Source organism: Marmota monax, unplaced genomic scaffold (genome assembly GCF_021218885.2).
Source record: "Marmota monax isolate L192 unplaced genomic scaffold, Marmota_monax_Labrador192_F-V1.1 WCK01_AAM20220418_F8-fsc00014, whole genome shotgun sequence".
NCBI lineage: Eukaryota > Metazoa > Chordata > Mammalia > Rodentia > Sciuridae > Marmota > Marmota monax.
In genome coordinates this window covers 22,164,110-22,191,721 of record NW_026695222.1, presented here as the reverse complement: position 1 = coordinate 22,191,721, position 27,612 = coordinate 22,164,110, and the positions used below count along the sequence as shown (strand labels likewise).

Genomic DNA, 27,612 nt, shown 5'->3' with positions numbered 1-27,612 from the left:
CGCAACTCCAAATGGATCAAGGAACTAGGAATAAAACCAGAGACCCTGTGTCTAATAGAAGAAAAAGTAGGCCCTAATCTCCATCATGTGGGATTAGGCCCCAACTTTCTTTATAAGACTCCTATAGCGCAAGAATTAAAATCAAGAATCAATAAATGCGGTGGATTCAAACTAAAAATTTCTTCTCAGAAAAAGAAACAATCTGTGAGGTGAATAGAAAGCCTACATCTTGGAGCAAATTTTTATCCCTCACACATTCACACATCAGAAAAAAAAACCCAATCAATAAATGTGCCAAGGAACTGAACAGACACTTCTCAGAAGATGATACACAATCAATCAACAAATATATGAAAAAATCTTCAACATTACTAGCAATTAAAGAAATACAAATCAAAACTATTCTTAAGATTTCATCTCACTCCAGTCAGAATGGCAGCTATTATGAAGACAAACAACAAGTGTTGGCAAGGATGTGGGGAAAAGGAACAGTCATACACTGTTGGTGAGACTGCAAATTGGTGCAGCCAATATGGAAAGCAGTATGGAGATTCCTTGGAAAACTGGGAATGGAACCACCATTTGACCCAGCTATCCCTCTCCTCAGTCTATACCCAAAGGATTTAAAAACAGCATACTACAGGGACACAGCCAGATCAATGTTTATAGCAGCACAATTCACAATAGCTAAACTGTGGAACCAACCTAGATGCCCTTCATTAGATGAATGGATTAAAAATGTGGCATAAATATACAATGAAATATTACTCAACAATAAAAGAGAATAAAATCATGGCATTTGCAGATAAATGGATGGAGTTAGAGAAGATAATGCTAAGTGAAGTTAGCCAATCCCAAAAAACCAAATGCCGAATGTTTTCTCTGATATAAGGAGGCTGATTCATAGTGGGGTAGGGATGGTTAGCATTGGAGGAATAGATGAACTCTAGATAGGGCAGAGGGGTGGGAAGGAAGGGAGGGGACATGGGGTTAGAAATGATAGTGGAATGTGGTGGATATCATTATCCAAAGTACATGTATGAAGACACGAATTGGTGTTAATATACTTTGTATACATCCAGAGATATGAAAAATTTGTGCTCTATATGTTTAATATGAGTTGTAATGCATACCACTGTTATATATAAACAAATAAAATAAAATAAAAATAAAAAATGAAAAGGGTTGAGAATGTAGCTCAATGGTAAATTACTTCTGGGTTAAGTAAACTGATTTAGTAAAGAAGTTGTATATTTTTCATTGATGAATAAATCATTCATTATATGCCATGATAATAAATATTAATATTTAGCATCTAAAAACAATTATATAAGATATTTATGTATCATCATCATCATATAATTTAAAAATCCCTGAATTGAAAGTAATATAAATATTATCTTGTTCACTTTTAAAATAAAAAAGAATGGTTACATAGAACTAGAACTACATATAGTCCATAATCCAGATATGCACAGCACATCCACAGCTATCCAGGGATGCACAGCCCATTACAGCTGACAAGATATGCATACTTCCCATACAGCTAGCCAGATATGCACAGCCCCTACACAGCTATCCATATATGCATAAATTGAATACACACTTGTCCAAGTGTAAATAAAGCACATGTGCCACTAAATAGACTATCTTTGGAATTATAAGTTCATGGGAGCATACAAAAGGGGGGGGGGGCATAAATAGATTTCCTGGGAGGTGCTTATGAAATAAAAAGAAGGGGAAGGGGAGAAGGAGGAGGAATAAAGATAAATGTTAAGAAATCCTGGTGTAGACCAGCACTCTTTAGCCACTACCTGCACACAGCTCCTGAGCCCCAGAAATAGGGCAATGTGACCAGTCTGAATCAAGATGTGCATGGAGTGGAACATGCCCACCAGATTTCAAGTACTTAGCAGGAAAAACAATGTAACATATCTCCTTGATAATTTTGTGCCTATTACAGGTTGGAACAATAACACAGTGGCCATAGTGGGTTAAGTAAAATGTACTACTAAAATTAATTTCACCTGCTTCTTTTTCCTTTTTTTCCATGTAGCTCCTAGGAAACATAAAACCACAAATATGGCCTACATCCTGTGTCTGATGGGCAGTGCTGTTCTAAATAACCATCCGCTAAGAGGAAGCATTGGGATGTACCCGAGTCTTCCCAATCCCTCTATATGCTATTTTGCTATCCCATAACTGCCTCCTTGGAAAACCACTTGCTGTGTAACGTTAGGCATGCCTCTTAACTTCTCTGAGCCTCCTGCCCCAGTCTCCACTGAACATTTGTTAATGTAGAGGTGCTGTGAGGTTCTGTGGACCCAGCAGTGAGCTGGGTCACAGAGGAATAGGGGAGTATGAGGTCCACACAAAAGCCACATGGTTTGATCCAGCAGTTCCATAAATAGCAGCATCACCTGCTGTGCACCTGCTCCTAGGAAAACACCACAGGGGCAAGTTTAGAAAAAGAGACCTCCTAACCTGAGACCAGCAGGTTAAAGAGAGTGTTCACTAAGTGATCATTTTAACCAAGAAAAGGGGAAAAACAAAAACTTTCATTTCTTCTGGGAAGGAGGAGATATAACCCTCCCCCCAAAAACAGCCTTTTACAAAACCTGCCTTTGATAAATGGGGACTAATAAAACATCTTATAAATGCTACTCTGCTGGGTAGAATTGATGCTCAGATCTCCAGCAGGCCCACCCTTTTATTCCTTTTCTAATGCCTAATTTAGTGGGGGAGAAAATCAATTCTGTTTTAATTTCATGAGAAAAATGGTGAATGAAAGAAAAGTGCAATAAAGTGAAACTTCAGCCTCGGGCCCCCCACGGATCCAAAATGTGTGATTATGTGATCAATGGACTCCTCCTCGGAAGGCCTCTTCAATCTGCCCCCTGCCTTTGCCTCTGACAAGGAGGCAGGAAGTTCCAGCCTGGTCAGAGAAACCCTTCGGGGTATTTGAGAAATTTAGTTCCGCCTCAGGTCGCCTAATTTTCTCCACACTTGAAACTCATTTCCACCCAACTTCTTTTGATTTTGGCCTCTGAATACCCACTCCTCTAGCCAGCAGCTGTCCCTGCTTCTTTGAACTCCTGGCACATCTTCTCAGTCCAGGGTCCTTCAACAGCAGGATCCCAGGGCAGAGATTCTGGTCTCTCTGGAAGCAACACTGCCAGTCCCCAGGAGCACCAAGGTCAAGGGGGGATTCTAGGTCCCAAGCCTGGCTCTGCTCCTTACTAGCTGTGACAACCCAGGGAAGTTATTTTCCCTAAGCCCTAGTTTCCTCATCTGCAAAATGGGACTAGTAATGGAAGTCCTCTCATTAACTTGAGGGGATTGAATGAGTAATGCCTGGGAGGGTTTAGCCAGAGGCCTGGCCGACCATGACTGCTCACAAATGTTCACTTGCATTCTTATTGCTGCCATAACAGGTGGTCCCGCTTGATGGCTCTAGACTTAAGATATTTTGGCTTCACAGTGATGCAAAAGGGGACCCTGATAACCACTGTTTTTCACTTTCAATTGAGTATTCTGTAAATTCCATGAAATATGCAACACTCCATGAAATATGCAACACTGTATTATAAGCTTCAGTTTAGATCATTTCGCACAACTGTAGGCTGACATAAGTTTTGAGAATGTTTAAGGTAGGCTAGGCTAAGCTACGATGGTTAACCTAGGCAGGTCAGGTACATTACATGCCTGCCCTTCCTTTCTCTCTCTCTCTCTCTCCCTCCCTCTCCCTCTCCCTCTCCCTCTCTCCCTCTCTCCCTCTCTCCCTCTCTCCCTCTCTCCCTCTCTCCTTCCTTCCTTCCCAAGACCTCATGCATACTAAGCAAGTGCTTTACCACTGAGTTACATTTCCCACACAATTAAATGCATTTGACTTATGATATGGATTTATTGGGACATAATTCCATCATGAGCTAAGGGACACTTGTCACTGCTACAGGAACACGAGGAGCAGAGGGTTGAGCCTTTGGCTTCTGACATCGTGGTTCCATGATTCCCAATTAGTCAATCATTAAGAGTGACAAATTAGCCAATCAGTAAGACTGAGCACACTTTTTTTTTTTTTTTTGGTCCTCTTTTTAAAAATATTTAATTTGGGGCTGTGGTCGTGGCTCAGTGGTAGAACACTCGCTGGGCACGTGTGAGGCACTGGGTTCAATCTTCAGTACCACATAAAAATAAAAAAAATAAAATAAATGTATCAAAAATTAAATAATTTTAGACTTATAGGAAAATTATAAAATTAGTACAGAGTTTCAGTATACCCTCTCCCAGGTTCCCTGAATGTTAGTGTCTTACCATAGCACAGTGATTGAAACTAGGAAGCCATCATGTGAAGAGTACTATACAGGCCAATTTGCATTCCACCTTGTTTTCCCACCAATCTCCTCCTGCCAATCAATCCAGGATCCTAATTGCACTTAGTTATTAGTTATTCCTTGGTCACCTCCACTCTGGGGCCACTCCTCATTCCTTGTCTCTTATGTTTTGGCTCTTTTGAAGAGTACTGGTCAATTATTCTGTAGACGGCCCTTTAATTTTTGTTGTTGTTGTTGTTGACATTTTCTCCTGATTAGATTGTGATCGTGTTTGTTCAGCAAAAATGCCACTCAGTTGCTGTGGCCTTCTCAGAGCCTCCTTATCCAGAGGCACCTGAGGCCCATAGTTCTCATTACTGGTTTTTGTTGTTACCTGATCACTTGGTTAGGATGGCACCATGTATTTGTTGAGCACCTACTGTATTTTCTTTTGGGGATACAAAAGAGAATAAAATGTTGAAATCCATGCTTTCAAGGAATCTCTCAAGTCTAATGGACAAACTTTCTAGTTACTATCTACTGAATGACAAATCACCCCCAAATTTAGTGGCACAAAACAATTTTATTGTGCTAATAAATTCTGTGGGTCCAAATTTATAAACTATGTTTATTCAGTCGTATTACTTATGCAGATGAACGACTTCTCTGTGCTGCTTCCATACATGCACACATGGTGCTTTGGTGGTGTCCACCTTCTCTACCACTCTCTCTTGCTCTTCCCTCTTCCCTGGCCCACTCTGTCCCCCTTCCCCTTCCTAATACTCCATCTTCTATTTTCAGGTCTTTTTTTCCCCCTTAGTTTTCACATATGAGAAAAACTATACTATACTTATTTATCTGTGTCTGACTAATTTCTGATTCCATCCATTTTCCTTCAAGTGACATGATTTCATCCTCTTTTATGGCTGAATAAAACCCCATTGTGTGTATATACCATGGTTTTTATCCACCCATCTGTTGGCCAGCTAGGCTGATTCCATCTCTTGGCTACTGTGCGTAGGCTGCAATAAACATGGGTGTGCAGAGTCCCTTTTGTATGCTGACTTTATTTCCTTTGGATACATACCCAGGAGTGGGAGAGCTGGATCCTATGGTAGATCCATTTTTAGTCTTTGGAGGCACTCCAAACCTGTTTTCGTAAGGACTGTACTAATTTACATTCTGTAGGTCAGAAATTTGGGAGGGTGTAGGAGGACTGGCTTGTTTCAGGCCCAGGATGTCTGAAGTCTCAGCTGAGAAGAGACACACAGACAGGATGACTGAGATGGCACAGAACTGGAGTCATCTGTGGACTTCTGGATTAGCAGACTAGGACCTGGAAGACTGTGCCCATCTGGGGCTACACATAGCCTCTTCATGTGTCCTGTGCTTTCTCACACATGGCCTTGCCTGGGGAGCTAGACTTCCTATACAGCCACTAAGATGCTGTAGGTACCAGTGTCCCTATGGACAAGTCATAACCTGCACTGCATTTTACAGCCCTGTCTTAGAGGCCACATAATGTCATTTCCTCCACATTCTATTGGTCCAAGCAGCCACAAACCCTCTAAGACTCAAGAGGGGAGACATAAACTCTGCCTCTGGATGGGAAGAATGTCAAAGGCTTTATGCAAAAATATGAAACCAAAGAATTTTCTCTTTACATAGATTTGGTATCTTGGAGCTAAGAGAATAAGAGTTTCACCAGCTTGGATCTCCTTAATTATCACTTATGGAGTAACTGAGGGCCAACTCTGTGCCCAACTAGTGTGGACCCGGCTGCTGGGGAATGCTTGCTGGGTCTCTCCTGGGGGAGGCAGGTTTGGAGATGCCCACTACAAAGCCTTGTGCTCTGACAATCATAGCCCCCAGCCAATCCCTCCACCTAGGGATGGGTCACACAGGGGTGGGCACAGAGAGGCCAAAGGCAGTGCACCAGGGTGAATGAAGAGTGCTGAGTGTTAGCGTCAGAATGACCTCATTTCAAATCCCAACTGTACTACACCAGGATTTGTTACATCTTCATTCTTAATCCTCATTTATTCAGTCCACCTTATGGACTCTTACTTTATGCCTGCCTGGGTGCTTGACAGTCATTATAATAAATAAATAGGACCCAGGCATTTCCCTCTATGAAGGCTCTCCCAGACTAGCTCTGCCAGAAAGACTGTTGGTACAGCTGTGAGGTTCCAGAGAGCAGGGTCATGAGATTAGTTAACTGCTCTCATATCCATGCCCAAAGCCAACCGGAGAGAAATTGGTCATGCAACTTAGCTATTTAACCAGGTTAAACTTCACAGAACAGAAATCAACTGAGTGAGGAGTTGGAAGGCAAGCCGCTTACATTCAGAAGCCCAGGAAATATTGCTAGGCGAACTAAAAGCCACTGGGAATATCACTAGACAGACTCATTAAGCAAGAAGGTTTCTGTGAAAATCACCAAATCATGGCACCCGGACACCCCAGCTTGAGATTAAAAGCCAAAAGGAGGTTTAAGCTTAATATTATTAAACTGCATTATGACAGTTTAGGAAGAAAGAGGTCAGACTATCTGCGATGAACATGGCCCTGTTATGTGGCTGTGACCTCCCTCCTGGTGAAGGGGAGGGAGGGGAGGAGACTGGGAAGTTGCCCATGCTAAGGATCGGAGCTGGCAGAGGGAGCAGTTAGGGCCCTGGGCATGCTAAGCAATCACTCCACCTCTGAGCTACATCCTGGACTCCAGAGCAGGAGTCTTACTGAGCTTTCCCCTCACGTTCCTATGGGTCGCAGCAATCTCCCTCACTGGACCTGAGTTTACAAAGACTCCCCAGGGCTCAGACGTGCCAACCACATACTCAAGAGCTCAGTGAACATCTGCTGTACATTCTATTTTGCAGCCACAAAGACCCACACAGGTGCCAAACCCTAGCAGGCCACTCTCTGTTGTTCCTTAAACATTTTATTTGGACAAAATTTTAAATTTAGAAAGAAGTTGCAAAAAAAAATTAGTATAGAGAGTTCTAAACTCTATTTGTGGCTTCTCACCCCAGCGCCTTAGCAGGGCATATTTATCAAAATTTAAGAACCCATGCCAGGGCATGATGATTGAGTGGACCCCAGACTTCTTAGATTTTCCCCATTTTCCCACAGATGTCCCTTTTTCTCTTCCAGGCTCCATGTGCTGAGTTGACATGTCCCTTGTTATCTGAAATCAGCCATCAGAGTTGATGACCAGATTGCAGAATCTGGCCATTTCTCCGTCTTTCCTTATTTATGACCTTGACACTTTGGAAATATACTGATGGTACTTGTGTCTGGGTTTGCCTGACAGTTTCTCATCAGCAGACTGATGAGAAAATGTTTGGGGGAAGAAGACCAAGGAAGTCACGTGTCCTCCTCATCACATCATGTTAGAGGCACGCGATCCCCTCGTGACCCGTTACTGGGGCTCTCAATCTTGCTCTCCTGGTGGAGCCAGTGTCTTCTGGGTTACTTTGCTTTTAAGAAATCCTTTTGTCTTCTGTTTTCCATCCATCCAAAGTGAGTCACTGGGTTCAGCCTACCCTGGAGGTGGGGGCAGGCTCCATCTCCTAATGGGATCAAAGAATTCCTGGCTTTATGTTCAAACCACAGCAGTAACTAGTAAATTTGGGAGAAGATACTTTGAGGCTATGCAGATCTTTTCCCTGGTTTCACCCACTGGATTTCGCATCACCAGGGCCTCCTGCTGCAGCCCACCCCTGTGGCATCCCAGTGGTGACTCTCTGGTTCCCTCCAGCATATGTAGGAGGCAGCTTTCCTTAGTACACACTACCTCTCAGAGTTCTTTGGCTTCATCCTTTTCCTGTTCTGAGTCCCAGAGACACTGCTATCAGCCCTAGTTGAATCTCCTTGGTGGCTTTAAAACATATTCATGCCCAGGGCCTTATAGCCAGGGAATTTGATGTAATTTGTCTATGATTAGGGCCAGGGACTAGTAGTTTTTAAAAGATCCCCTGAGCAGTCTGTGCTCAGCCAGAGCTGGGGATCATGGGCTAAGCCCAACTCTCTGTTTCTCTCTATGAAGTTGTCCTTTTGCTCTCTGGCAAAAGCAGTTACTCCCACATCTGTGTTCCCAAAGGACTCGACTCTCCAGAATATTCCTTGATGCCTGCATTTGTCCCTAAAGAATTCAGGAACTTGGCCTGCTTCACCCACCTCTTCCTTGCCCACAAGCCCAACACAGAGCCTGGCAAGAAGCAGATTCTCAGTGAGTAGAGTGGTGGATTGAAGGCACCAGCAGGCCCCCACAGAAGCCAAGGTCCCCATGCTCTTGTTGGCTCCAGTCTTAGGAACCACAGGAACAGCCGTGAGTGTCAGTCATGAGCACAGTTCTGTTGTTATAACCGTCCCCAGCTCTCTAGGAAAAAAGGCTCCTGGCCAAGAAGTCACCCTCACGTGCAATGTGGGCATCTGCCTGTTCCCGCTGTTCTTCAGAAGGGCCGTGTTCATGCTGTATTTTTAAATTGCCGAGAAACCAAAGAGCTGGCGCTATACTGTGTAGCCAGAAACTACCTTGAGCTGGTTTCCTTCAGCACTTTGGGCCTCCAAGGCCACCTGGATGGCAAAGACCTTGCTTGTGAACACTTTTCCAGGAAATCCAAAAAGGAGAAAATATTTTAACCCATTGTTTGGAACTTGAAGAAAAGCTTTTAGTCAATGAAGGGGCCATCCTGGTTTATTTTAAGTGTGGCCTTGTGTAAACTCTGGTCTACTGAGACTTTGGGACTAGGAGCTGGAAGCCCTGGGAGAGAGGCAGGAGCAGCTGGGAGGCCCGCTGTAGGGTGACGACCCTCCCAAGGGGTTTAGGATGAAGACACGTAAGCTAATAGTGAGAGGGAAGGGTGCCAAGTTACAGAGGATGCTTCTGGAGTATCATGCTGTGGGTGGCAGATCTTGACTCAGTTTACACTACTGTCACTAATGCCTGGTGCTGTTGTGGATTTCCTCGAGTTTTTTTTTTATTTTTATTTTTACTTAATTGTTGATTTAATATGCCTTGCCTCTGATCATGATGCACATGTGAACTCCCTGTTTTTAACCCAGCCTGTGTATGAGTATGTAATGCGAACATTTGGCTAGCGTGATAAAATCACACTGGCTCAATTCGGGGTTTTCTCTTTGGACGTGGTCCCTTTGAATGACCCTGTGGTCCTGCCAGCCCATCCCTGGTTTGTCCTCTCTCTGTTTTGTGGCCGCAGCATTCACTCGCCAGGGCCTCCTGCTGCAGCCCACCCCTGTGGCATCACAGTGTAAAGATGGGACCCTGGTGAGGCTGAGGCCCCAGAGAGCACTTGGCTCTGTGCATGGACCTCTCCTTGCCGCACCTGCCTGATGGCCCTCGGGCTGCCCTCATCCACTGGCATGCTGGGTTAGTGGCCACCGGTCCAGCTCTGAATGTTTCCCCTCTTCTGTGGCTACAGAAACCAGAATCCAAACACAAACTTGCCCAGCTTGCTATCCACTCACAGTCACCCTGGACTTGTCTCCTGGACCTTGCCCACCCAGGCTGGCTTCTGTGCCTGGAACCTAGGGGGGCTCTTTCCTCTGCCCTGACTGTACCATCCTGCAGGTGCTGATTCCCATCTCTCCTGAGATGCCTTCCTGAGTGCTCTGGGTTTAGCTCTGCACAACCCAGCCTACATTTTCACGGTGTCCTCTCTTGGCCTCAATTTCCTTAGCTTAGGAATAGGAACAGTCATGAAGAATCCACGCTATTTTTTCCAGAATTAAATGAGTTGAGTTTTATGCTAGTCCCCCACTCAGTGTGCGCTCCACCCCGGTGCATGACTGCTTCATCCCACCCAGGGGCTTCTGAGTCCTGACCACCTCCCCCATCCTTGCTCTCTTCAGCTCTTCCCCTCACCCCCATGCACCACCTCATCCTCAGGACCAGAGTCTTCTCACGTGCTCTGTTTGAACAAGACTGATGTAGTCTTTCTCCAATAAACAAGTAAGTCCTTCCTGATGGGACCCTACAGAGAAATTGTGTCTTTCTGTTCTCCCTATGTTTCTTGTCCCCTCCCTTCAGCCCAGGAAGAAGAGCAGCCTGTTGCTCCTAAGACACCCTCTGGTCCCTTGTAGCTCTGGTGCAGAACTTAGTCACTCACATACTCCTGGGACCCTCATGACTAAACCAAGAGACTGTCTTTCAGGAGTAAAGAAGCTGGAGGTCACTCTGTAAGATAAACTGAAACCGAAAGGCTAAGCAATTGCTCAAGCCACTCAGCCAACGTGATCACTCATTTATACATCCTAGGAGATGAAATGTTGAACAAAGAACCTTGCCCTCTTGGACCTTACAGTCTAGCACAAGGATTAGCAAAGTTTTTAAATAAAGGTCCAGAGATTAAATATTTTAAACCACGTGGACCTTAGAGGCTCAGTCTCAACTACTTAATTCTGCCACCGTGGTGTGAAAGCAGCCGCAGATTGTACATAAAGTGAATAAGGTGGCTGTATTCCAATAAAACCTTATTTCCAAAAACAGGTGATGAACTGGATTTGGCTTGCAGACCATATTTTGCTAACCCCTGGACTAGGTAATTACATGGTTCAATAGAGTTGGTGAGTCAAAGGAGAGATATGCCACTTTGGGAACATAAAATAGGAGGACCTGGGAACCACAGGAGGTGTTCCTGAAAAGTGTCATTTTAACTGTGGTATATATACACAATGGAACATTACTCAGCATTAAAAGAAAAGAAAATCATGGCATTTGCAGGTCAATGGATGGAGTTGAGAATATAATGCTAAGTGAAGCAAGCCAATCCCCCAAAACCAAAGACTGAATGTTTTCTTTGCTATGAGGATGCTGACTCATAATGGTGACGGTAGGGGAGCATGGGAGGAATGGAGGAACTTCAGATAGGACAAAGGGGAGAAGAGGGAAAGGAGGGGGCAAAGGGGTAGGTATGGTGGTGAAATGAGTTAGACATCATTACCCGAAGTATATGTATGAAGACACGAATGATGTGAAAATACTTTGTGTACAGTCAGTGACTTGAAAAATTGTGCTCTGTATGTGTAATATGAAATGAACTGCATTCTGCCATCATGTATAAAAATTAGAATAAATAAATAATTTAATTTAAAAATAAAGAAAAGTGTCATTTTAAGTGAAATCTAAGGATAAAGAGTCATGAATTACTTGAAGAGGAAGCCTGGGAAGGAAGGAAGAAGTGTTTCAAGATGACACACTAGCTGGTGCAAAGGCCTTGTGGCAAAAGAGGTCATGGCTTTTCTCCAAGTACTTGAGTAAGGGTTGAAGGGCAAGAGGAAGGGCAGTTGAAGCCACCTCTTGCAGTGAGCTGGTTCAGAACACAGGACAAAAATGCAGTCTTAATCCTGAGAGCTATGGGAAACCATTGTACTTATGACTTCATTGAATTTTTTGTGAATGAAGTGCTCATTCTGGTTTCTAGCAGGGTATTCCACTGTGACGAACCAGAGGAGAAGGGGGACACACTGTAGTACTTTATTATAGCTAGAGCCCATCCCTGGAACCCCGAGATGATGGACAGACAGCTCCGCTCCCTTTTTCCCTATGAACCCTTTATTTTGTGTTTTCTCTACTTGCTAGCAGATCTTCCCTTTCCTCCCTTCTGAATGAAGATTTTTACTGCACTATGCATTGACGGCCACGTCTCCACCCCATTCCATTTTTTCTTACCTTTCTTCTTTCCCTCCCCAGTCCAATCCCCGACTAACTTTGTAAAACTTGCAAGTTAAATTTTTCAAAGAATGTTTCTGACAAAGCAGTGGGAATTAGATTTGGTGAAGCCCTTCATAAAAAATTGAAGACATGCTATATTAACATACATTGATTTATTCATAGTGTTTCATTACAAGTAAGTGAGGATCCTGTAATACCAGGAAAGGTTAGGAGAGCAGGGAAGTGCGGTATATTATATTGACAGCTCCGTGGAAATTGAGTCGCTTTTGGATTGAATTTGGAGCGTAGGAACGGAGCTGGCTAGTAAATAAGGCATGAGTTTTACCTCCCAGTGTCTGTATATCAATGGAGTTGCCACCAGCCCAGGCAGGGGGACAGGGACAGGAATTTTGAAGGAATGAAAAAGCATGTCCTCTCCACTGGCATGCTGTGGCTGGTGGCCACTAGCCCAGCTCTGAGCGTTTTTCTCTTCTGTGGCTACAGAAACCAGAATCCAAATACACACTTGCCCTGTTTGCTCCCCACTTGACAGTCACCCTGTACTTGCCTCTATGCAGACTTTGGCCACCCCATCAGGACTTTGCCCAGACTGGTCCCTCTGCCTGCCTCTTTCCTCTGCCCTGACTGTACCATCCTGCAGGTGCTACTTCCTATCTCTCCTGAGATGCCTTCCTGGGTGTTCTGGGTTTGGCACTGCTCAGAAGCAGACCCTAGGATGAGGATTCAAAGCTAAGCAGATTACTGAGAAGTTTTGGAAATAGCAGTGAGGACCTAGGGACTGGGGAAGAGAGAAATTCATAACCAATGATCAGAGTGTGTTCGAGTCAGCTGCCTTGCAAGACAAATGGAGCTGAGGCCCTCAGGGAAAGTGGGGGGCTGCAGGATACCACAAGACAGGAGCCTGGGGAATTAATGGGGCAACCCCAGTCAGTCACTGGGAGCACCCAATCAGGAAGCCCTCACGCACAGAGGGCTGAAGGCTTGTAGCGCTTGCCTCTCAGAAGAGAGAGGGAGACCAGAGGGAACCTGGGACAGGCCCATTAGAGCAACCTGAGCAATGAGTGAGACCGTCAGGTTCCACCTATGGAAAGCCCAGTTCACCAGTGCTCTGCATTTCTCCCGGGCTCACTCTGCTCCGGGCCAAGTCTGCTCTTGTGAGCACATGGCATCAGTTTCTACTCCATCCCTGCTGCACACAGGAGGGAGAAAGCATCTCTTTCTCCTCAACACTTGGTGCCACTGCCAGAAACAGCCAATCGCTTATTGTTAAAGTTAAGTTGGTGTGTCCCCTTTCCTGCCTGGATCTGACCATCCTGTAACGTTGGCATATTCGTGATGGGAGATAAAATGACGTGAACTGTCTGTATAGCTAGCTGGCTTGCCTCTCTCTAGAATGGAAGCCACTCGAGGATGGGCTTCTGTCCATTTGGAGTCCCCAGCAGCATACAGCGCAGAGCCAGAAGTACAAGAATATGCAGGAAATGTTGGATGTTGGTGAAGGAGCAAAGGAGCAGATAAGTGGATACATTCTTAACTAGTGAGCCATGTCTGCAGGCCAGGCGGTGTGGTGCAGAATAACAAGCACAGGCTTTGAGGTCAAGACCGGGGTTGAATCCAGCATCAGGATGGATGATGGAGTCAACCTGAGCATACATGATTGGCATCTGCATGGGATGCATGGTGACTCTCAGGACACGTGAGGAAAAGGCCAGACACAAAAGAGCACACACTGCTGGATTCTTAACAGTTCAAAACAGGCAAAACCAGTCCATGCTGAGAAGTGAGGTGAGCCTTGCTAGGGGAGGCAGGAAGGATTGGAAGCAGGCCTGAGGGGAAAGGCTTGGGTCTGGAAACGTTCTGTTTCTTGATTTTATCACTCTTTTGTTTGCAAAAATTCTGGAGCAGTAAAGTTCTCTGTATGTATATTATAGTTTAATAAAACATATTTAATGGAACAAACAAGATAAGAAAACAAACAAAAATCCTATTTATGCTGCTTACTGCATAATTCAGACATGTGGCTCTCAAAGTGGGACCCATGGTGGCCTGTGCCACATGACCAATTTTCAATTACCTTCACAGCAAGGTAAGTGCAGAAATTGAGAGTGAGCACTCCAGAAGCTTTTACACTGTGACACCCACCTGTGTGGTCAGTGGCCAGTGGACACAAGTCATGGCCCAGTATAGACAGGTTTTGCTGAACTCGCAGGATAAGCCATGTGGGGTGGGGACTTTGGATTACTATTGATCCAGAGTGGATTGGAAAACCCCAAACTGGGTCTTTGCTACTGATAGTTTGAAACGTGTCGATTTAATGCAAGTAATTTCCAGTGGAGGTTCAGTTTCTCCATTATTAAAATGAAAACAATACTTGTTCCCCCACATTTGGGGGAAGAGCAACCAGATAAGGCATGCAGAAACACCAGGATGTAAACCATATCCCTGTGGAGGGCCGGCCCCGGGATCTGCAATTTAACAAGCCTTCTTCATAATTCTTACTGGGTTACTGCATTTAGACATTGCTCTTAAGCACCAGTCTCAGAGAGCTACTTACTGTACTTCTGAAATGTGGCTAGACTGTGTTGAAGTGTCCTTTAAGCATAAATTCCATACCCCCAGATCGCTCAACATAAATATGAATTTCATATGAATATTAGAATATAAACTGTCTCATTAAATGTTTTTATGCTGATCACAGGTTGAGATGTTGAAATTCTGAATATATTGGGTCCAACAAGATATAACTACCCTTTATTCTTTTTAATGCTATGACTCGAACACATAAAATGACATGTGTGGCCACGTTCTCTTTCTATTGGTTGTGGCTGCTCCAGCAGGGGGCTATTCAGGGGCTGGGTTAATCTGCAAAGTGGACAGTAGCAGGTGGCTCTGCAGGACTTTCTGACTGTAGCTCATCTGCTGTCATCTGTCCACCTCTGATGTTCCAACCAAATGAATTCCTTTCTGCTCTCTGAGTGGCTGTTGGTTTCTTTGTCGCCTTGCCATGCAGATCAACTACAAGGCTGTAGGCTCACTGGACCCCAGTGCCGACCTCTCCAGCCAGAGGGGGAAAGTGTTTAAGCTCCGGAATGAAACTCACCACCTCTTTGTGGGTCTATACCCAGGGACCACCTACTCCTTCACCATCAAGGCCAGCACTGCCAAGGGTTTTGGACCCCCGGTCACCACTCGGATCGCCACCAAAATTTCAGGTATCTCTTTTAGAAATCAAAAAGGAAGAAAAATTGCCCCCTATCCCTGCCCCATTCCTAATTTTCCTGGGAATAAAAAGAGACAGAGTCAACTGTCCCTGCACGGTACGGTATGTCAACAACTAGGAGAAGGCAGTCCCTAGTGGGTTACCGTTGCAGCCTTACAAAGGAACCTAATCAATGAACTTCCTAAAGTGTAAAAAAATACATTAAATCAGGTGGCAGTTCACCAGATGACTTTCCCAGGGTCACATTAAATAGTGTGAATATGGTTGATGTAAAGAGAGGGGGAAAGGACACCCTTCAAAGCTGGTTTGTAATTTTATTCTCAGAAATATTCTTTTTGCCAGTGCAAGACACAGTATGATTGCTCATGAGGCCTCTGAGGAACGAATGAATGACCATGACCAAGACACAGTGACCCCACTATCCCAGCCACCATATCCATCCGGGCTGCCTTCACCACTGGAGAGTATCCTCTTGGAATGCCTTTCCTAAAACCACTTTCACCTTTCACAATCTCTCCTCCATTCTGGTGTAGAAGCACACACATTTTGTGTGTGGTTTCCAAACACCACGATGTTTTGTAGCTTAATATTTCTACTTGTTTGGATCCCATAAGCATTCCCCCTGTTGCCGAATTGCTCCCCTTAATGTTCCGTCAAGTGGATGGACGTAATTTAATTAAACATTCCCCTGTGGTTGGATATATTTGGTGCCTCCATGTTTTTGTAAAATAACGCTTCAATAAACATGTTACCAAATAAAGTGTAATTCGTTGGTTCGGATTATAATTTTAGGATTAAATTCAGAAATTGAAAAACTGAATTAGAAGGGATGTGGGTTTTAATAGCTCTTAATATAAATGGCTAAATTACCTTTTCAAAGGATTAGGTTTAGTCACACTCCTCTTGGGGTGGAGAGGGTCTCAAGAAAAAAAGAAAAAGTAGCAGGGGGAACTAATTCATCATTGCTTTCATTTGCATTTAAATGCGTTTAACATGGTTGACTTTGCTTTCGCATCTTTATTAACTATGTATATTTCTTGCATGTATCTGTATTCCGTGAGGAACTCTGTGATTCTTTAGGGTGACTGGTCACATCAATGCCACCTTTCTCGAGGCTGCTGCTCTTTGAAGGAGCCTCCAGGCGGCAGGTTGGAAGTCAGGGCTTCCTCTGACGCATGTGACTCCCTCTAGTCATCTGGAGGGTCTATAAGGATGGCATCAAGGGGAGGTGGTGAGTGCAGTTAGGGAACTGTGCTGAGCTCACCCCCATCTCTGTTCCCTCCGCAGCTCCATCGATGCCTGAGTACGACACGGATACCCCCCTGAATGAGACGGACACAACCATCACGGTGATGCTGAAGCCCGCTCAGTCCCGGGGAGCCCCCGTCAGGTGAGGAGGTTCTTCCTTTGGAGTTTGCAGCTTTCCTTCCCAGTACCATACACAACTCCGGTTGAGTCATGTGACTGGCCATGTGCATGGGCAACACAGGCCAGGAGCAAGACTTCCCAAAGAGAAGAGGTCGGCAGTCTGAGACTAATCCAGAGGGGCCTCAGAGCCAGACCATCTCCTCCCACAGTGGAATGTTCAGAGGGAACACGCTGATAGGAACCTGAAGATGGTCAGGGAGAGAACTTTCTGGAGCATGATTATGGTAAATTTAGTAGAATTGGGAACCTGGATACAGGCCCCTGGCAAGATCACAATACTCACTCTCAGGAAGAGAGAGAGAGACTTGCTGAACTCTCAAGATAACCTGCTCAGAGATCAGGAACAGACCCCAGTCTAGGGCATGGAGTGTTAGAGTCCCACAGGGACCGTGCCATTCAGGTTACGCTACTGATTTTAACAAGAGGGCAGTAGCATATAGATGCCCACACAGCCAAAGCATCTTTGAAGTTAAGCTGACCAGTGTCATTCCATGCTGCAAGCAGGGTGGGCATCTCTTTTTAGCAAGTTACACTTTGAACAAGGGCAGTGATCTTGTCCTCTGGTTTTCCTCAGAACTCCAGGTAATAGGACTAGTCCATTGAAACAAAGCTGTGTCCTGGATAGAACAACTTTCAGATTGGTGCAATGCAGTTCCACAAACAAACATTGAGCACCTCGTGTAGTTAGAATGGAGAGTGACACAGGGACACCAATGATTCATTCAAGACACATTTTTATTAAGTACCCACTCTGTCTCAGGCATTATTTAAGTACTTGGTAAAACAGTAGAGAACTAGCCATAAATAAATAAGTTAGGTGTAAAGGCAACCAAATCAACGTGGAAAGCAGAAATATGAAAACATAATTATAATAAGGACATCCTTATAGAGATAAGCACAGCTCATTATGGGCTCTCACAGGACAGAATTCTCAGGGAGGTGACACCAGGTCACCTCTTCAATGTAAGATTTTACTTAAGTTGCAAGTGTCCACATGGGCAGAGGCACTGGGGAGAGAGGCAGCTTGCTGGAATGGAAAGCAGCCATGCCTGCTTAGATTTGCATTAACATAAAGGTCAAGGCTGGAGGGCAGGGTGAGAGTGGGCAGCGTTTGAGAGGCTGAAGCTTATGTGAGGGCCATGGGAGCCACTGGAGAATTGCATGCAGCAGTATCATTCTTAGTGTCCCTGGAGGCTAAGAGACCTGTCTGGAAGGAGGCTCTTGAGAAGGTCCTAGTCTTCATTTTCCAATGTACATCTAGCTCAACCCAGATATTATAGGCAATGAAGCAGATGGAATCAACTGCCAAATTTTGGAAGTTCCTGCCTACTCTAAAGACTTTGGACAATGCTCCTGCCCACTAGAGGAATTTCAGTCCCTGTAACAGTCACGGGTCATGTTTGTGGGTTTCCTACTGTAGCATTTTGGTCTGAGATTCCACACATTGGTTGTTCTAGGGCTGTCCTACCTGTGATGAGCCAAAACAGAGGGTGGCTCTAAGTCAAGTCACATTATGAACCCCCTGTTTTTCTTCCAGTCACTCTACTGTAGCATGGCCATTCAGTTTTTCTCTGTATGCTGTGAGATATTATCTTCATTTTCAGATGAAGAAACTGAGATACCCAAAGGCAGACAGTCAGCAAGTAGGAAAACTGAGTTTAAATGTGGGATGTGTGGGTGTCAAATCATGGGTCCTGTTTTGGCCAGCAATGCCTTACTCCCTTTAAGAATTCTCTCTTCTGATATACAGTAGGATCAGTCACTATTTCAAAACCTTAGAAAGCTTTCCAGATGGCAAGAGTGCAGCCCAGAGAAGGGCAGCAGCTTTCTCAAGGTTGCACATCAAGTTAGCAACTGGCACACAGCAAAGCTCAGGTCTGACCCCAAGTCTATGATCTTTTGTAGAAGACCCAGCTCTCTGAGCCTATAAATCTATAGCAAAGGGACCTGATCCCTGGCACCTCAGAGTACAGACTCCTGGTAGGGGTGGAGTTAGGCTCATTGCCCCCAGTCTTCTGGCTGTGTGTGGGCCAGGGAAAGAGTGTGAGTTTGGTGGCACTGAACCTGGATTTCAATCTTGCTCAATCACTGCTATGTGAACATTAGACAAAATATTCTCTCCTCCCTTCCACCAACTCTTTTTCCCTCTCTCTCAGACTCAATTCTCCTTATCTGTAAAGTGTGGACACTATTTCACAAAGACTGAATAAAACAGAGAAATACTTAGATCCAGGCATCTAGGCATGCCTGACCCAACACACCAAGATCTTTCCGGCCCCCCACCTCCCCCTAGCAAAGGGGCCCTCTGAGGAGCCCAAGCCAAATGCATGGGAAAACATTTCCAGATCCACAAACAGAAACCCTTACCCTTAGTTTGCACATATCTTTAATAAGCTCAGGTGCCCTTAGACTACAGTGAATGATGAGAGAGAAGGAGGTGGAAGTGCCCCAGCAGCAGTGAGAAGTGAGATTGGCAGGAAGCACAGGCCACTAGGGCCACTCTACTTGTGCAGACACAGGTACTCAAATATCAACACGCTGCAGCCCCTCACAGCCATGGGGCTCATTCTTTGTCCTGGTCTAACAAAAATATGTGAGATTTTAGCTTAAAAGGGCCTACTAACTTTTGCTTAGTGAGTAAGCACTTGCTGTGTGCCTGTGGCCATACATAATAACATCATCTGTATCTTCAGTAGCGGTCTCCTGGTTTGCAAATATGAAAATTGAGATAAAAAGAAGCTACATGAGTTGGCGCAGGCCACGAGACAACCAGTGGCACAGGCAAAATTTCAGCCCAGTTCTGACCCTAACCCTGTGCTCACTTCACTATACCATACCACCTCCCTCTGAGAAAAGTATGCATGATGTATTCTGGTGACATTTCCATCCAAAAAATTAAAATTAAAGAAATGTCACTGCTCAAAGGGGAAGTGGTTGGTGTCTGGAAATGTCTGGCTGCTTTTCTTTCCAGGGCTCTGGATCACTGAGGGTGGGAGCTCTCTGTTATTTTCAGACCATTGCTTGGGCTTCAGCCAACAAGGGGAAGAGACTAACTAATGCCACCCAGTAAGACTTTCAGGACAACTGCAATGACAGGGTGAAAATATCACAGTAGGTTTCAGTTACTTTAATCTATTTTTACCTTAAACCCCAGGCCCTCAGATGGGCATGTGGGGGGCAGATGGCCATTAAGTTGTTTAACACACACTTACAGAGCACTTGCTAGTTACCAGGAAGTGAGCTGAGCAAGAGGCAATGGGAGTATAGCAAGAGGCCAGACAGACGCATCCCTGCCTTCTTAGGCTCATTAACCTATAAGCCTGCTTGTGAATTGGCGGGGAGAGGGGCATTAGGCAAATAAGCAAACAAAATAACAAAATCAGCAGTACATAAGGCACTACGGAGCCAGTAGAACAGGGGTCATTTTGATGGAGTGGGGTCAGGGGGCAGATGGAGAGACGAGCACCACCCAGGAAGGTGGACATTGCAGAGTCCTGCAATGGGAAGGTGGGAGCAGGTGAGAAGAGCAAGAGGGACTGGGATCCCTGGACTCCCAGGAGCTCACAAGAGTCACTGGGTCAAGGAGGCCTGGAATCCTGTTTTACAAGTGATGGGAGAAAGCAGCTCTGGTATTCTGTAGCTCAGTAGGATGCAGAGTGCACAACAGCTTTCTATATATCGTGAAATGGCGAGAAGAGAAGGATTTGAAGGTTCCCAACATATAGAAATGATCAATGTGGTTTGAGGAGATGGAAATGCCAACACCTTTATGAAATCAAGATTCATTATTTACAGTGTACTTATGTGCATAAGTGCAAATACTATATATCATTTTTTTAAGAATAGTGTTTTATTAAAAAAAAGAACTTAAGAGTTGATAGTTTCTTTAATTTAACTCACTTGCCTGGTGAATAAGCTGGTAGAGAAATACCATCTCCATTTCAGAGGAAGAAACTGAAGCCTAAGAGGTTTCATTGACTGGTCCAAGGTCACAAGGTGCATTACACATTAAGACATAGACCAAGTTTCCTGGCTCAGAGTTTATTGATCCTCCAGAAGTTCTAAGTTCTTCAGGCCTGAGGTGCCAAGGGATGACCTGATAGCCATTTGGTAGGGATACTGTCAGGTGATGTCACCTGGGGGTCCTCCAACTCTGGATTCTGTGGGCCCAACCTGTACCTTGTGAACTCTGGAGCCTCAGTCTGCCTGGAGCTACGTGCCCTTAGGCATCCCTGAACCTGAACCTTGGCCTCTACCACCAGGTAAGTCCTTCTTCCTCCTGCCCCAGATGCTCTCAGCCCAGCTGACCCCAACTCCACCTCAGCTCTGCTGCTTGCTGCTCCTTGTTTGGAAGCCTCGTGGGTGGGGCTCAGGTAGAGCTGAACAGGCAGGAGGTCCGGAGCGAGAGCAGCCCTGGAGCTGCAGTGTGGGCTCCTGCAGCCGCATCCCTCCAGCCATTCACCTCCATGGCTTGGCCTATTTTTTTTTAATACTCTACAATGGAGATTTATTGCTTTTGCATTGCTTTCCCCAGGCTTTCAAAGATTTATTGGTTTTTAAGTGACAGAATCCCAGAATTGCTTAAAAGATCAATCAAATAGTGACTAGAATCTAATATTCAGCTCTGACTTGAACACGCTCAACCTTCTTCCCCAACGCCCCACCTGTCATGCTGATGTATCTGTGGTAACCTTCATAAGAAAGTGACTCGGCCCTGAATTAATCACCCATAATGCAGGCCCTGGAGGAAGAATGGGGGGCAGAGCCCAGATCCAGAGGCTTCTGTGGAGGAGTGCTTTACGCCCCATGTCTCCTTTCCCATCCAATCAGCCACCTGGACTGTCCACTCAGTCTCGGAATCTGCCCTGGGCTGGAACTCCTTCCTCCCCCCATGGCCACTCTCCCACCTCTGTGCAACCCACCAAGGTGCCCTCGCTGATTTGCCTCCTCTGGCCTCTCTTCCCTCAGTCCTTCCCCCACTGAGCTGCTGGAGTGGTCCTTTGGAAGCACAAATTGGATCAAGTTAACTTCCCTGCTTAAAATTCTTAAATGGGTCACTGGTTTTCTATTGCATTAAGTTCAAGCTTCTTAGCATGGAATTCAAGGCGTATCAGTGTCGGGCTTTAACCTTATTTCTGGATTCATTTAAATTCACTCTGCCCCTTCATCAGGTTCTACTCAACAGTGACCTGTGTAATTCCTTCATGGTTCCTTCCTGAGCTTCTAAGGGGGTTCCACATTCATTTGTGTGTTTTCTTTAGTTTTTGTTGGTTGATTGATTGTTTGTTTTGACATGCCTTTCCCTAGGTTATGAGTGCCAAGAAATCTGGGGGCTGGGCACCATGAGATTCCTTTTATTTTGGAATATCTAGACTTTAGCAAGTGCTGAAAACAAACTAAAATCTGGTTACTGGAATAGGTGACTAGTTAATTCAGCAAATCCATTTTGCCAGCCAGCTAGACACCAGCTGCTAGGACTACAGAGATGCACTTGAGGGACCTTGTCTTCAACTACCTCCCACTCTATAATTGAGCACCAGCTGATAGAAATTTCTAAAATAATAAAAATGCCCTTTATTTATGTGTTGTCTGGTATGATTGTCATTGACTGACCACACACCTAGCTATCAAGCACTCAATACACGGCTGGTCCAGTTGAGGAACTGATTTTCATTTTAATTTAATTACTTTAATTTTCAAGAGCTATTGGTGGCTAGTGACAACCACTTCATTTTTTAAGGATTATTATTTCTATTAACATGTATTAATTGTCCATATCATTAGGATTCAGTGTGATACTTGAACATATGCATATAGTATATGCTGATCAAATCCTCAGTCCAGTCTTGTCTCCTGCACACACACCCTTCCCAACCTTTGGTTATCATTATTTCATATTCAAGCTGACTTTTTTCAGCTTTCATGTATGAGAGAGAACATGCAGTACTTGTCTTTCTGTACCTGGATTATTTCTCTTAATATAATGTCCTCTATGGGCTGGGGATATGGCTCAAGTGGTAGCGTGCTCGCCTGGCATGCATGAGGGCCAGGTTTGATCCTCAGCACCACATACAAACAAAGATGTTGTGTCTGCCAATAATTAAAAAATAAATATTAAAAAAATTCTCTCTCTCTCTCTCTCTCTCTCTCTTTAAAAAAATAATGTCCTCTAGTTCCAGTTAGAGGATTTTATTATTTTTATGTGATGGAATGATCAATTCTCTGTTCTATATAAATGCTACTTTTTCTATAACCACTCATCTGTTGATGGGCACCTGGCATGATTCCATATCTTAGCTAGTGTGAATAGTGCCACAATAAACATGGATGTGCAGATATCTCTTTGGCATGCTGATTTCATTTCCTTTGAATATATACCCAGAAGTGGGGCAACTGGATCATATGGTAGATCTACTTTTAGTTTTCAAGTAACCTCCACATTTTTCCATAGTGACTATACTAATTTAAGTGCCCCCCCAACAGTGTATGAGTTCCTTTTCTCTACCTTCTTGCTAGAACTTGTTATTTTTTATAAGAGCTATTCTAAATGTGTTAAGAAATTACCTCATTGTACTTTTGATTTGCATTTCCCTGAGGACTAATGATATTGAATATTTTTTACATTTTGTTGGCCATTTGTATTTTACCTTTGAAAAGGATAGTAACTACCATTTTAAATGGTGCAGGTCTATAAGGGAAAACAAGTAGAAAAAAAATTAAAATTGCTTATGAGTCTACCTGTGCACTTGGTCAGAGGTCAGAGATTCCCATGGAGTTCAGTGCAGAGATATCTGTTAGGAGCCTGGTGGGCTGGGAAGCCGGGTGGGTGGGTTTGCCGGAGGCAGCACTACCTGAGCTGAGACCGGCGGAATGAGGGGTGAGGGGAACTTAGTGAAGAAGGGAAGAGTGTGATCCAACAAGAGGAAGCAGCATGTGCACCAGGCAGAGAAGGTGCACGGTGTCTTCAGGGAGCCTCAGATAGCCCAGTGGACAGGGCCAGAGAGATGAAGAGAGAAGCCAGGAGCAGGCAGAGCCAGGTTAAGAAGGTCTTCACTGTGGGTTTGGACTTTGTCCTGAAGTGTGTGTGGAACATTTGGCAGGTAGATGCCCAGGTTCATGCCCTTTGCTGGGTGATCAGGCTTCTGATCATGTCATTGTCTCTTCCAAGCTTGCCATTTATCACCTCCGAGTATGCCATCCATTGTCTCTCCAGCATCTGGTTCAAATAAGCCACCTCCAGGGTGTCTCCATCCTGATGGAAGAAGCATCAGCTCATTCCAGGCACCCGCCCCCTCTGCCTTGACCACTTCCTCCCTGTCAGAGACTTTCCTGTTCAGTGGCTACCATACACTGTGACCTCCTTGGGGCCTGGGGCTGGGTCACAGAGGCAGCCTAAAGCCTGAGACCTGTATATACTCTTCCCACCACAGCTGACCTCCCAAGTGGATACAGTAGATCAGCAGAGGCTCCTGGAATCATATCCAACCTTATCCCCCTTTGGGGGCTCTTAGAGCAGATACTTAATTTTTCTGAATCTCAAGTGGATTGTTGGTAAATGGGAATACTCTCATCATGGATTATTTCAAAGGTTAGATAAACTGAAGTGTGTTAAGTACAACTGGTGATAGTTCAATGTGCTCCTTGGATTTGATCAAACTATTGAGGCAAGAAGTGGCTCCCAGCTCTTGGTGACCATGGCAGGATTATCTTCTGAGCCCTGTTGTATGTTGATACCTACTAGCTGAATGTCCTCCATCACTCATGTGAAATCTGCCAAGAACTGGCTTGTGTGTGGCACATCAGAGAACTTACAGTTATCTCCAGGTGTGATAAAATCTTCAAATCTGTATTCCCTTAAAAATGGGTCTCCAGCTGGGTACAGCCTTGCATGCCTGTAACCTCAGCACCTCAGAAGTCTGAGACAGAAGGATCACAAGTTCAAAGACAGTCTCAGCAAGTTAGTGAGGCCCTAATCAACCTAGCAAGACCCTGTCTGTCTCAAAGTAAAAAACAAAAAGAGCTGAGGATATGGCTGAGTGGTTAAGCACCCCTGGATTCAAACTTTGGTATCAAAAAAAGAAAAAAATGGGTCCCTGTATTTGAGCACCTTTCCAAATGACAAGAACCAAAACACAAGGCTAGGATTTGCCAACTTCTAAGGCCAGGAAACCAAAGGCTAAGAGCAACACCCTTGAGGGACAATTGTAGTTGTTCAGATGAGAAGTGAAGGTGACCCAAGTTAGAATAGTTGTGATGATGGATAAAACTCTTAGGAGGTGATGACATCTCTGTGAGATGGGGCTGTGGATGCAGAGGAAAAGACACAGTCCCAGGTAACTCCAAGTGTTTGTCTTGGCTAGTGGGATGTGGGATGGTCCCATTCTCTGAGCAAAGAGACACAGAGGGAGGGAAAACTCTGTGAAGATAGTTTACTCAGGATAGGTCAGTGGCAGTGAAGGTAGTCTGGGATCCGAAAGGAGGAGTTAAGAACAGGTACACAAGAACAGGCCGGGACCTGATGTGTGGTCTAAGTGAGTCCTTAGAACCACTGAGGAACCACCGAGGTGGTCAGTTAGGACTTGCAGCCTGTTTCCTTGAGCTTCTTGAGGCTTGGTGTCCAGCATGTCACAGCTGCAGCATGCAGGACCAGACTGAGCACTAGAAGTCAGTGTAACATGGCCAATGGCTTCTAGAGGTCACTGCAAGTTCTTTTCACTCCCTGATGAGAATCCACGATTCTTCTGCATTTGACAGGTGCAGCTAGTTAGGACTGTGGATTCTGAAATGCACAGTGATTAGCTACAGTGCATATTGGAGATCCAGCCAACTTTTAAAGAAGGAAGAAACTTTACAGGGAAGAAAAGCAAACGATTGCCAAATTTCCTCCAGGATTCCTTTAATAACTATGAAGCCCTGAGTGGGAGCCCATGAAACAATCACAGAAGGGTTTTGCTGGTCTGTGGAGCTGCAGCGAGCAAAATTGGAATCATTACTGTCTGATTCTCAGACACCCGTACATGATGGTGTCCAGTTAGGAAGAAGAAATGAAAATTTAGAGGATTTATTAACACGGGGCAGCCTGAGGAGTTTGTGAGTTCCTGTCCTCACTGGGAAAGATGAAAAACTACACTTAACATTGAGCCACACTCATCCTCCAAACTTTACTTGTTTTGCTGGGTTCCCTGGTTCTCTAAGCCACCTTTGCTGGAGCCTACGGAGAAGAGCTATGTGCCCAACTTTGGGGGGATGGTGAGGTGGGGAGACATGAGATACTTCCATATAAGCTGCAAGAAGATTTAGTTTTGTAAGTAATTAGTACCATTTGTAGCCATGCTCAAAGCATGCTGGGACAGCCTCCCACCAGATTGGAAAATATGAAGAGCCAGACCCAAGAAGCCCCCAGGAATAAGGAATAATGGGATGAATGCTGCTGCAGAGCTCTCCTCTGTGGGGCTGTCCCACAGTTAACCATGGTAACCAAACGACATGTAAGTTTAATTAAAGGGACATGTAACGAGAACTGAGGAAACCATTCAAAGAGACAAGGGTGATTCTGGGGGTCTGGCATAGAGCTCCAAGCAGAAAAATCATTTAATCTCCAACCGAAACAAACATAAAAGGCTACCTAGGTGAGATATTCATTGGCTTCACTATGGTAAGTTTTCTGCTATCTCTATAAATCCCATAAGATCATGCCATTTACCTTATATGTACACAATTAAATTTACTTTTCAAAAAGGAAAGATGATTCAGGAAAACAAAAGGGAAAGACAGGTGATAGCCAAATAATTTAGGTGGGTTTATGTTCTCTTCACCTTACTCAGACCACACTGCAGGTCTCCTTTTATAAGCCACCATTTCCCCTACCCTTGCCTGGTGGTCCAATAATCCAGCTTGCCAAGAATTGTCCCTGATGTTGGGATTCTGGTTTTATATTACTCAGGCTCAAAAGAAGGAGGGAAAACAGGTGTTGGGGGAAGAATTTTTAAATGGAGCAGTCGATGGAACATGAAGAACAAGAATGTTCTATTTTGGACTGTCTGCCATCTGGAGAGATGGAGACGGGGACTGTTGCTGGCATGAGGGGAAGGAGAGTGTGGTTGTCATGTTCACCTCCTACCATGGGGACTATATAAATTCCCAAAGTCTGCAGTGCCGCAGAGGCATCGGAACAGGGCTTTTAAGATTTGGGAATGATTAGCACCCGGGTGGTACTGGAAGCCAGGAGACAAGGATGACCTCATCAAGGAGAGTGTGGAGTAGAAGGGGTGAAGAACAGGATAGAAATCTATCCCACAGGGGATGGAGCAGGACTGACTGAAGAATTAGAAGCAATATAACTTTATTTTAACTTTTCTTTAAAAACAAGAAAGTCAGGGGAAGAATGGTTTAAAAAAGGAAAAGAAATGGTCAACATTTTGCCTTTTGATTGTTTCCAAGAACTCCAAGAAGCTCTTGTAATAAAAAATATGAGAGACATTATGACCCAGGACCATGGGGAAAAGAAGATAATGAGGTTAACAAAAATGCTTGAAAATGGACTATCTGGTGTAGGCTTGCTCAAAAAAAAAAAAAAAGAATGTGGAAGGTTACAGATATTGAGGGCCACGGAACTTTGATACTATTGTACCCTTGATGAATAGATGGGCTAGAAAGACAGAAAGTGGTGAGTTTTCAGGAATGCACCCCTTCTGTGGGATAATGTGGCTCTGGGTGGGACCATGGTCACAGTGATGGTGGTGGTCAGATACTGGTGAATTCAAGGTGAAGGGCATTGGAACCAAGCATGCTCAGGAACAGAAGGTCATGATAAGGATGGATAAGCTATGTAGGTGTAGCTTTGCAGCGCTAACCATCCCACCCTGGGGAACCCCTGGCAAGATCAACAGTGCCCCTGCAAGATGCCTTCTCCTGGTTCTCACTTTTTTTCCAACTTTTTTTTCCTGCTGACTTCT

The 27,612-nt window shown here is 44.7% G+C and overlaps 1 protein-coding gene across 6 annotated transcripts in view; it reads left to right on the top strand.

The window, feature by feature from the left end:
• The window catches only part of Ptprt (protein tyrosine phosphatase receptor type T), a 1,068,074-nt gene that overhangs the window by 766,801 nt on the left and 273,661 nt on the right, over window positions 1-27,612 (top strand). For all 6 annotated transcript variants that reach the window (XM_058575678.1, XM_058575677.1, XM_058575682.1 and 3 more), the window contains exons 10-11: window positions 15,020-15,221; window positions 16,517-16,619. In XM_058575678.1, coding sequence (XP_058431661.1) covers window positions 15,020-15,221; window positions 16,517-16,619 — 305 coding nt within the window. The remainder of the gene's footprint in view (window positions 1-15,019; window positions 15,222-16,516; window positions 16,620-27,612) is intronic.